The 11,115-nt window shown below is 34.6% G+C and overlaps 1 protein-coding gene across 2 annotated transcripts in view; it reads left to right on the plus strand.

The window, feature by feature from the left end:
- SUCNR1 (succinate receptor 1) overlaps positions 1-10,784 on the plus strand; it is a 28,637-nt gene extending 17,853 nt beyond the window's left edge. Inside the window, exons 3-5 of one of the 2 annotated variants that reach the window (XM_074298018.1) lie at positions 2,480-2,655; positions 7,903-8,144; positions 9,012-10,784. In XM_074298018.1, coding sequence (XP_074154119.1) covers positions 8,103-8,144; positions 9,012-9,941 — 972 coding nt within the window. In that variant the 5' untranslated portion in view covers positions 2,480-2,655; positions 7,903-8,102 and the 3' untranslated portion in view covers positions 9,942-10,784. The remainder of the gene's footprint in view (positions 1-2,479; positions 2,656-7,902; positions 8,145-9,011) is intronic. The other variant, XM_074298019.1, reaches the window with a different exon arrangement.
- Positions 10,785-11,115: the final 331 nt, after the last annotated feature.

Below are 11,115 nucleotides of genomic sequence, written 5' to 3' on the forward strand. Positions count from 1 at the left end.
TCTAATGAATAGTGATTTACAGAATTCTTCTACATTGAGGGTTTTGATTTCTTTTGAAAACTACCTCTTCATACCTTTTGAGCAGATTGTCATTTGGGGAATGACTCTTATTTTAGGAATCTGGCTCATTTTCTTATGTATTTGAGAAAGGAACCTTAATCTGTGAAATTAAAAAAAAAATTCTCCCAAATTTCCTATTTACCTCCTAATTTTGGTTGCATTGTTTTGATTTGTGCAAATTCTTTTAAATTTAATGTAATCAAAATTATCTATTATACTTTCTATGACCCTCTTTATCTCTTATTTGTCATAAACTCTATATCAAATACTACAGTGTTTTGGTTATTTATTTCCATAATATGTCCCTAATCTCTTCTACTGATTAACCACTCTATATTTTATCAAGTACCAGATGGTTTATTTTTATGAATACCAATTTGTTTGAAATCTGATACTGCTAGGCTTCCTTCTCTTATTTTTCTCCTACTGATTTCCTGTCTTGGCCTTTTGTCCTTCCAGATGCATTTTTTCCTAGCTTTATAAAATAATTCTTTGGTAGTTTCTTTGGTATAATGCTAAGTAAGCAAATTAAATCAGGCAGAAATTTTTATAACTTATAATTATATTGGATCAACATGCATTTATATGATATAATATATAAATAATATATAATATATATAATGATAATATAATGAGCAATTAATAGTTCTTTAACTGTTAAGATTTGTTTTGATTTGTGCAGACTATTTTGTAATTGTGTTCAGATAATCCCTTTGTTTGTCTTAGCAGGTAGACTTGGAAGTATTTTATATCATCTACAGACATTTTAAATGTCATTTATCTTTCCATTTTTTTTTTCCTTCTGGGTTTGTTGGTAGTTATAGAAATGTTGATGATTTATGTGAGTTTATTTTATATCTTGCAAATTCACTAATGTTAATTGTTTCAACTAGTTTTTTTTTTATTTGATACTTCAGAGCACTCTAAGTATACCATATTTGCAAATTTTATTTCCTCAGTGTATATGTTTTTCCTTTGATTTCTTCTTGCTTTTTGTTTCATTTTTGTTTTTTGTTATTTTTTTGCTGTAGCTAATGTTTGTAGCAGAATACTGAATGCTGGTGATATTATTGTTTCACTTCTGATCTTATTAAGAAGACTTCAAGTTTATCCCCATTAGGCAATATTTTCTGATGTTTTAGATAGATATTATCTTTGAGACTCTTTATTCATATGCTTTCTAGTGTTTTAAAATAGGAATTGGGAATTGTATTTTGTAAAAAGCTCTTCCTGTATTTATTGATAAAATCATGATTTTTTAAAAATTTTGTTATTGATACCAATTCTGTTGAGTTTTCCTGATATTAATCCACCCTGTATCTCTGATATAAATCCCCTCTTTTCATTGAGTATGACCCTTGTGATTATGCTCATGAATGATGAAACCTTAAAGGGACTATTCAGTTTGCATTGGCATTCAGTTTCTTCATTTTGGAAAAGTAAATCTTAATTATCCTTGCATACGTTTTGAAAATAAAAATCTTTAATTAAAAAAAAACAATAAAAAATAAAATGTCATAATCCCCCTAAAAAATGAAAACTTTTTTCTACTTCCATAAACTAGGTACAAAGAAACATTTGAGTAGATCTAGAAGACAAAAAAAAAAAAAAAAAAAAAAAAAAAAAAAAAAAAAAAAAAAGAAAGAAAAGAAAAAAAAAAAGGAAAAAAAAGTAAATCTTATTATCCATTGTTTCTTTTCTGGTCCCACAAAGAAATGAGTGGATAGCAAATGAGCCATTTCTTTTAAATACCAGATCTAGCTTTTCTTCTGTGGGAAAAAAATACTAAGGATGTTGACTTTAGACTTTTTTTTCCTAAATCCCAAATTAGCACGTAAGTAATGAATTGCTAGATATGTTTTTGTAGATTGTGGATCAGAGTTCACTGAAGCATATTTATCTATCTACTTTTGATAGACACAAACTGCATGAGGGAGGTATGCATTGTGGGTCTACAGCCAAAGGTTCTTAATAATTTTAGATAGAGATAACTAGATGAATATATGGTTAGAGATAGATGAATAGATAGATGTGTACATCTATCTACATAAATATTTATGTAGATATTTAGGTAGATAGATGGCTGAATAGATAGAGATGAATAAATGGATGGATGGATGTAGATACTGATATCTATATGTATACAGCACATACATACAGATAGGTAGATGAATGAATGAGCAAATGGATAGAGATAAATGAATATCTATATGTGTAGATATTTATATTTCAAATTTAATTTCAAATCTAAATGCTCTGAAACCAGCTCAGATGTAATAGCTTATGAGTGAAAATAAGCAACACTCAGCTAATGTTTTAATTGTGCAGAGGGGAATTTAAACATTCGAGTTTTCTAAATCTTCACTTTGTTCTTCCTCCCTCATGAAAGAGTTAATGGGCTTGTGCCTCCCCTTTACAGGAAACTGCACATAGGTCTGCTTTGGCAGGGCAGATAAATAAACTCTTCAATGTGCTTTGAATGATTGCATGATATGCAAATGAGATGAAATAAGGCAATACAGCTGCTGTCCCGCCACCCAGAAGCATCACTCATCGCAGGGGCTGCTGAGGAGTGCCTGCCCATCCGAAAGAATGGTAAGCTACACTATTCCTCTCCGGAGTCGAGTTGTTCATGTCATGTTGGATCAGCAACTAGTGGCCCGCCTGGAAAAGGGGTGATTAATATTTTGGATAATGCTTAAACCATGGTCAGCTGGTCCAAATTCACTCCAGAAGTGTGTTTGTGGGGGGGGGGGTAGGATGTAACTTGTAAATTGTTTTCTGTCTTATGGGTTAATATCAAAAGCACTGTTCTCTTTAAAAATTAATGTTCCTTTAAAATAAAACTGCCAAAGGCTTGGTTCAACTTATGGATCACGTTAGTGGTCTCTGACAGTATTTTAAGAAGAGCTTTAATATTCACTAAAATCAGTAAGTAGAGTTCATGAAATAGCTATGGTTATTTAGCAGGAAAAGTACAGAGGACAAACAATATTATGTTTGCTAGGAATACATGTAGCTGTTCTGTCCATTGGCTAGCAACATATATTAAGGAACTATTTTAATAAAACTATTTGAATCATTGTTTGCATTTAACAGGAATGTCATTTTTATTTAACATTAATAATTAAAATAAACCTGAGGATTTATTTTGGGGAAAAAAAAACCAAAACAAATTCCCAACATATTGAAGAGCTTGAACCACACTAGTTTTTAGAAAACTTGATTTAAGATGCCATATGAATATATGTATAAGGAGTCATATGATTATTTGTAAATACAAGCACCTAATAAATATTCTATCAGGGCATAAAATATTAATATTTTAATTCTTTGCTATAGGAGGTCATTTGCACAACAAATGTAAAGTGCTCAAAATCTAAATGGTTTTTCTTTCCCCCCAGCATTCAAAGAGTTTTAATAATTGAAAACCTTATTAAATAGAAGTAGTTACTTATTTTCAGCAGAGGTAATTCACCTTGGTTTGTTTTGAAAAAACCTGCCTGGGGGTTCTAAGAAAAATTCTATAGGTAGAGTACTATGCAATCCTCAAAATGCTTTATAAATACCAACTATTATATTATCATTCTTAGTGGTTTTGTTGTTACTGCAAAATGTTTTCATACACTGAGATATTCCTAATTTGATTATTTCAGTTTTACAACTAAAATTTCAAATGCATTTGAAATGGATGCAAATGGATTTTTACAACTTATAGCAAAAAACAAACAAACAACATCAGTGGGAAATTACAACATAAATGTGATAGTGAATGTGCTCAAATGCCCAGAGGAGCAAACTGAATGGATGCTGGATTCTTTCACAGAAGTCATATTTTTAAAATGATTAATCCTTTTAAATGAGCGTGATCTCACATAAAGCTTTGGAAGCCTCAGACATAGTTTTAGAGATAGTTCAGAGGACTCAGAATGCTACTTTCATGGCCATTCTCTCCTCTATCAGCAACCATTTGAAGAACCTAAGGAGAAATGTTGTCAATTAACCTGTAACCATTTTGTCACTTTTTCTATTCTGTATTTTACAATATTAATTATTATCTATATAATATTCTATATTAAAGAGTATCTAGAGATAGAAATACAAATGTCAGTTCTTCATTGGAAAACATTTTTTGATTCTAGTAGGAAAGGGGAAAGGGTGGATATTATATAGGGAAAAATCCTGGGAAGCATCTTGAGACTCTGTAAAATACTTGCAAAAACAACACTCCTAAAGATCACGGTTGCCATCATTATGTTTTGATACCTAATTGATTAAATACTGAGGGTCCTAGGAAGCTTAACTTAGCCCATAATCATTGGTTTTAAGATTGCCTGTCTTTGCCATCTCCTATCTATTAGAATAAAAGGAAAGGAAATCAGTTGCTAGTGCTAGGGAACAGATGCCAGAAGAGAGAGCCATTTGGTAGCTTGTGACCTCTTTAAGCTTTGGTCTTTCCATTGGAGTTCCCTTCATCATTAACCTGAGGTGAAGTTCAGGGATAAAACTCTAGCCCTAGGATATTCCCTTGCCCCAGCTTTCCTAGTTCTGCCTGAGAGTTCATTAGTCATCTGGCTTTTATTGGCTTTTCCTGTTGCTATCATCCCCTCCAGGCAAGGACTCAGCCTTCCCTCTCTGTTTCACTCATTCATTCAAGCAAGTTTGGAGAATACACAAGAGAGCATGAGGTGCTCTCACAAGGAGTATAGTGGGAAGTGGGATCCAGATTATGTGGAGAGGATGGGGGGAGGGAAGAGAGAAAAGGCACTAGTGAGGCACAAAATTAGGCACAAATGTGATTCCTGTTTTGAAAAGCCTTCACCTGTAATAATTTCTCATTTTGATACATGAAATTAATTTTGTTTAAAGCCAGTCCAAAGTATAAATCGCATTATTATTTCTTAATGACTCTTTAAAACAACCTTATATTATTTGCTTTTGTTTTCTTCCATCTCTAAGCATCTCTGTCCTTCCCTCCTTCTCAAGAACCATCCTTAGAGCTAATAATTTTTAAAAAGAAAGGAGGAAAAAAAAAACAAACTAGACTATATCAGCTCAGTTGGATAATATGTTTAGTGCTCCACATCAGGAATACTTCAGCTGTCCAAATAAGGAGGGAAATTCCTTTTTCCAATCTCTTTTTCCAAGGCCAAGCTGAATCATTATCATTATATAACAGTCTGTTTTGGTTGTGGCTCTACCCATGTATATGGTTGCAATAATGGATATCTTTTCCTGTTTATTTTACTCCATAATAGTTTTTATAAGTCTTTGCATGCTTTTCTGAATTCTTCAATATTATCATTTCTAAAGGTCTAGTACTGCTCTATTTCATCCATCATCATAATCATAATTTATTTTGCTGCTGTTCTACAATTAATTGACATTTACTTTATTTCCAGGTGTTTTTTTTTTGTTGTTGTTTTTGTTGTTGTTGTTTGTTTGTTTTTTGCTCTTATTGAAAAAAAGTTATTACGAATATTTTGCTGTATATGGGACCATTATTTTTGCCTTTGAGCTTCTTGCCATAGATATAGACTGCCCTGAAAGTCTTATTGTGGTTTTAAATCTTAAAACCATCCTAAGACTTTTGAGTTAACACACACACTTGATAGGTGTGCAAACACATAATATACAACTAACTATAAAAATAATTTAATAATAATTAATAATTAATATACTACAGTAGCATACGTATATGAATACATGTGTAAGTATATAGGATAGCTCAAAGTCTTAGTATAGTTTTAAGCTTTTAAAGTATATATTTAAGTTCTTCTCTATGCCCCATGCCAAACCCTAACTGCCTTCATTCCTAGTGTCCAAATGGTTTTAAATCATGAATTCTTCTACTGCCATAAGTTTTTCAAAATGTCTGCTTCACTAATAGATTAGTGATTTATATAACATCTACCTGATAAAGCAAAGCAGCAAGGAAACAAATTAAATTGTCAACAATAACAAAAAAGTTACCTTGATTTGTTTTTGACTGAATTGTTTCACCTCCAAGGGATAAAGGGGGGGGGAATATCACTAAATTTTTTTGATGGTTTGCCAAATATATAGTTATTAGGATTATCCAAGCATCATTTAAATTATAAAATTGCTATAGATGATTCTATAAAATAAATGAACACATGGTACATATCAGCATCCCTTGCAGTCCAGTAATGGTCCCCAAAAGCCCAGGTGTATGAATTACAGTCAAGCACATTTTTATGGTGTCTCGAAAGATTTTAAAGATGTTTCATACAAGTTATCCTGTAATTCCCATAATTTATCAGTATTATTGAATAGAGCCACTAAAATCCCTCATTAGAACTCTTTAGTATTGTTCTTCCTCATCATTATACATTAATCCTGAAACAAATATTAGATAAAATATTGGATTTGGTGCTTCTAGGGAACACAATATGATAGAGTGGGGAAAACATGATATTTAGAATCAAAACTCTTGAGTTCAAGTTCTTGTGCCACTATTAATTTGCTCTATGACCTGAGGCAAAGTCACTTTAACACTCTCTGAATCTCAGTTTTCCCATTTACAAGATGGGAATAATAACAGCAGTAGGATCTACTTTGTGAGATTCAAAGATAATATATGTGAAGGATTGTCCAATTCTAAGACTATAAATGAGTTATTACTATTGCATGTATTTTCAACCACTGTGCCCAAGCTGATGCTGCTGAACTTGAAAGCACTAGTGGATAGGTCTCTGACTTGAACTTTTACATTTACTTCTGACTAAGGGGGGCTCTTAACTTTCATTTTTAAAAAGCTTGTTATTGCTGGGGTTTTTCCTAGCACATTTCCTTGTCCCCATTTTTAGGTCCCAAGTGATGTTCTATCATTATATGTAACTGATATAAGTTGATTCAGGAAAAATTCCTCTTCTTTGGGGGACATAAAATAAACTTTAAATGATTTCAAGTTGTTATTGATTGATTATGCAAAGAAATCTCTGAACAAAAAAGCAGTGAATGGTTCTCCTGAAGTTCCTATGCTGTAGTTCCCAGTAACGTTCCTCAAACCATGGAAATCAGCTTTTCAAAACTGAAATTTAAGTTGTTTTATGAAATCTTCAGGATTAACAAAAATTAGATGCAACTCATTTTGCTTAATGTTTGTACTGGTATATTTTTCAGAAAACAAAATGTCCATCTTTTTTTCTTTCTTTCTTTTTTTTTTTCCTGAAGCTGGGGTTAAGTGACTTGCCCAGGGTCACACAGCTAGGAAGTATTATTAAGTGTCTGAGACCAGATTTGAACTCGGGCCCTCCTGAATTCAAGGCTGGTTTTCTATCCACTGCACTACCTAGCTGCCCCTGCTCCATCTTTATTTTTAATTTCCTATTGGTCAACTGTCCTTATACCTCAGAAGACTTTTATAATTTTTGAAATGAGGAATTTATTATTGACTTTGTCATTATTTAAGAATTCAATACTAACTAAGAATTCAATACTAATAGCTAGCATTTTTATGGCACCTTAAAATTAGGAAAATTTAAAGCACTATCTATCTATCTATCTATCTATCTATATCTCTATCTCTATCTCTATCTCTATCTCTATCTCTATCTCTATATCTATCTATCTATCTATCTATCTATCTATCTATCTATCTATATATATATAGAGAGAGATTTTATTTAGTCTTTGTCATCTTTATGAAGTAGATACTATGAATGTCTATTTTTCAATGAAGAAAATGAGTCACAGAGAGGTTATGACTTGCTGCGTCACATCAAGGAAGCATACAAATGAAATGTACAGTATGAAATATAAATATAGAAATATATTACAAAGTAATTAAATAAGGGAATCACCAAAGGTCTCTTATAGAAGGTGCTTCTTAAACTGAGTCTTGGAAAAAATCTGGGCATTCCAAGAAGCCAAAGTGAGACCAGATACCATTCCAAGGATGGGGATCAGCATTTGCAAAGGCTTTGGGAGAGAATTATGTAACCCAATTTTGATGGAATGCAGATTGGAACTAATCTGAAATCGATCTGGGAAAAATTGATTGGAGCTAGAGTTGGAAGATGGCACTCTTGAATCTAGTCCACAAAATCATAACTTCTCAGGTAATTCGGGTAGCTATGTGCTACCCAATTGGAAGTTGATAGGTCATAATTTTTTGTAACTGGAGAGGAGAGCTGGCCACATTGATTATTGCTTGTCCAAAATATTATTTTATGGAGAACTCACACAGGTCAAGTGCTCATAAGGTGGTCAGAAAAAGTGATACAAGGACACGCTCAAGGTCTCCCTTAAGAACTTTAGAACTGATTGCATGACATGGACACAGGACCACCCAGCATGGCGTGCCTTCCTCAGAGAAGATGCTGTCCTCTATGAGTAAAGCAGAATTGAATTAGCTCAGGAAATTCACAAAGTTAGAGAAATTACCTGAAAAGTTCAAAGGGACTGTCTGTATTAATGATATCATTTTGGTCCTCTTGAAGAACAAAGGACAACCACCTTCTACAAGATGAGACTGAAAGATAGAAAAGAAAAGTGACCTGGACAATAGAAAGAGAGCTGGGATTTGAGCCTCGGTTGCTTGACACAACTAAGAATGTTGGGGAAGGACATGTGAATGTTTAGCACAGAAATGTTCAAAATACTTGTCTTTGTTTTTCATAAACATATGGAGATATAATTCTACCCTGTTTCCTAAAAATCAGGATCTCAGCCATTCAACTGTTGTGATTTGTTATAATTTGTAAGGTTGTTGTTTAGGCTAAAAATATGTATTAGTTCATAGATTTAGAGCTGAACGTGACCTCATACTGCTTCAACCTTCCCATTTTATGGATAAAGAAATGGAGTAGAGAGTTTTAAATGACTTTTTTGATCACAGAAACATTAGGGTTTTGTTAATCAGTTTTTTGTCTCATGGGAAAATTTCATTATTCCTAATTTTTTTTTTCCTTTTTCCTCTTGCTTAGGATCAGAACAGGACTTGTGACAATTGGCTGGAAATAGAGGAAGCCCTAGAAAAATACTTTCTTCCTACTGTCTATTCCATTGAGTTTGTCGTTGGCATCCTTGGGAACGTGGCTGTTGTTCTGGGCTATCTTTTCTGCCTAAAAAACTGGAAAAGTGGCAATATTTACCTCTTCAACCTCTCCCTTTCTGACCTCACCCTCTTATGCACACTCCCCATTTTGGTTAGACAGTATGCCAATGGGGAAGGGACATATATCTTGTGCATAAGCAACAGGTACTTACTCCATTCCAACTTATACACAAGCATCCTTTTCCTTACATTTATCAGTATCGACCGGTACCTGCTGATGAAATATCCCTTCCGGGAACATTTCTTGCAAAAGAAAGCAGTTTCGTCCTTGATCTCTGTGGCCATCTGGATCTGGGTGACCCTTGAGCTTCTACCAATCCTCTTTTTCCTTGACCCGAACGATAGCACCACCTGTAATGACTACGCGAGTTCTGGAAATCCCGAAATGAACCTTATCTACAGCGTGTGTCTGACCTTCCTAGGGTTCCTCATTCCACTCTTTGTCATGTGCTTCTTTTACATGAAAATTGTGCTTTTTCTGAAGGAGAGAAGCAGACAACTTAGCACTTCTCTCCCCCTTGAGAAGCCTCTCAACTTGGTCATCATGGCAGTGGTGATATTTTCAGTTCTCTTTACCCCCTATCACATCATGCGAAATGTGAGGATAGCATCCCGCCTGAAGATCTGGGAGCCGACCAAATGCGTAAAGGTCATCATCAACTCATTCTACATTCTGACCCGGCCCTTGGCATTTCTAAACAGTGTGGTCAACCCTGTCTTCTATTTCCTGATGGGAGATCACTTCCGGGAGATGATGATCAATCAAGTGAGGGTCATCTTCAAATTCATTAGAAGGTGACCCCCTCCTGGCCTGCTGAGGACATCCTTCAAAGACAAAGGGGTTCTCCTTTCTTCAGGGGAGCACGTTCTTGTTTCTCTTACAGATCTGTGGAAATGTTAAGACGTGAGTCAAGGAACTCTCTCTGAAGAAATGAAATTGCAGATCCTCAATAGGGCAATGGAAAGTTACGTGGTGGAGGGGATACACTCTCAGAATGAGGAAGGAAGAGCTATATGAATGTCACCATAGTGATGGAAAAAGACAATGGATTGTTCCTGTGATGAGAGAAAGGGATAGGTGGCCCATGGCCTTGACAATGGCTGCTACTCCCTACCTCTCTAACACATTGGGTCTCACCTCTCTAACAAAATGATGGGAATAACAGACTATGCAGTCAAATCTCCATCACTAGAGGGAAAGATCATGTTAGGAGATCACAGCTGTCAAGGAAGATGGGGACCAATGGGAAGAGAAATGAAAGAGTGGACAATTGGAACTATGTGTTGTTTAGGTTGTAATCTCTTATTTTTGTCAAAAAGAGTGAGTGTGGACAAAATCACTCTTCCTGCTCCATGAGGAAATTGGTCAGTAGAGAAGAGGCACGTGAAGGAATGCTGACAAATTGAAGGAGTAGAGTACTAGGGAAGGGAGAGGAGGTTTTTGCTCTCCTTAAATCCTTTTCTATTTTTTTGTATACATGTGGTATTTCCTGCTGGAGAGTGAGCTTCCTGAGAACAAGTTGTTTCTTTTTTGCCTTTGTTTACCCAGTACTTAACATGGGGATAGAAATCAAAGCTTAAAACTCTACTATAACTCTGGGACATTTGGTGTAGTAGGTGGTCAATAAATGTTAATTCCAGGGACGTGTGATATGGTATGCATATTAAATATAATATGGGTGGATGGGAGATGGGGCAAAGGGACAATCTGGAAGAGCATCCCTTTCTCTGTAGTTTTCTAGTTGCCACCTTTGTGACCTTCTCCCTGGAGCATTGCAAGAAGCTTCTCACTGTTTCCCTGTCTCAAATCTCTCCCCACTCCAGTCCATTCCCTACCCAGCTGCTGAAGTGATTCTTCTAACTAACCATCTCGTACTCTCTCCTCAAAAACTTCAATGGCTCCCTATTACTTCCATGACCAAATATAAAATTCTCTGATTTCCAAAACCCTTCAGAATCTGGCCTTTCCTTCA

This window comes from Sminthopsis crassicaudata, chromosome 3, assembly GCF_048593235.1.
Source record: "Sminthopsis crassicaudata isolate SCR6 chromosome 3, ASM4859323v1, whole genome shotgun sequence".
Classification (NCBI taxonomy): Eukaryota; Metazoa; Chordata; class Mammalia; order Dasyuromorphia; family Dasyuridae; genus Sminthopsis; species Sminthopsis crassicaudata.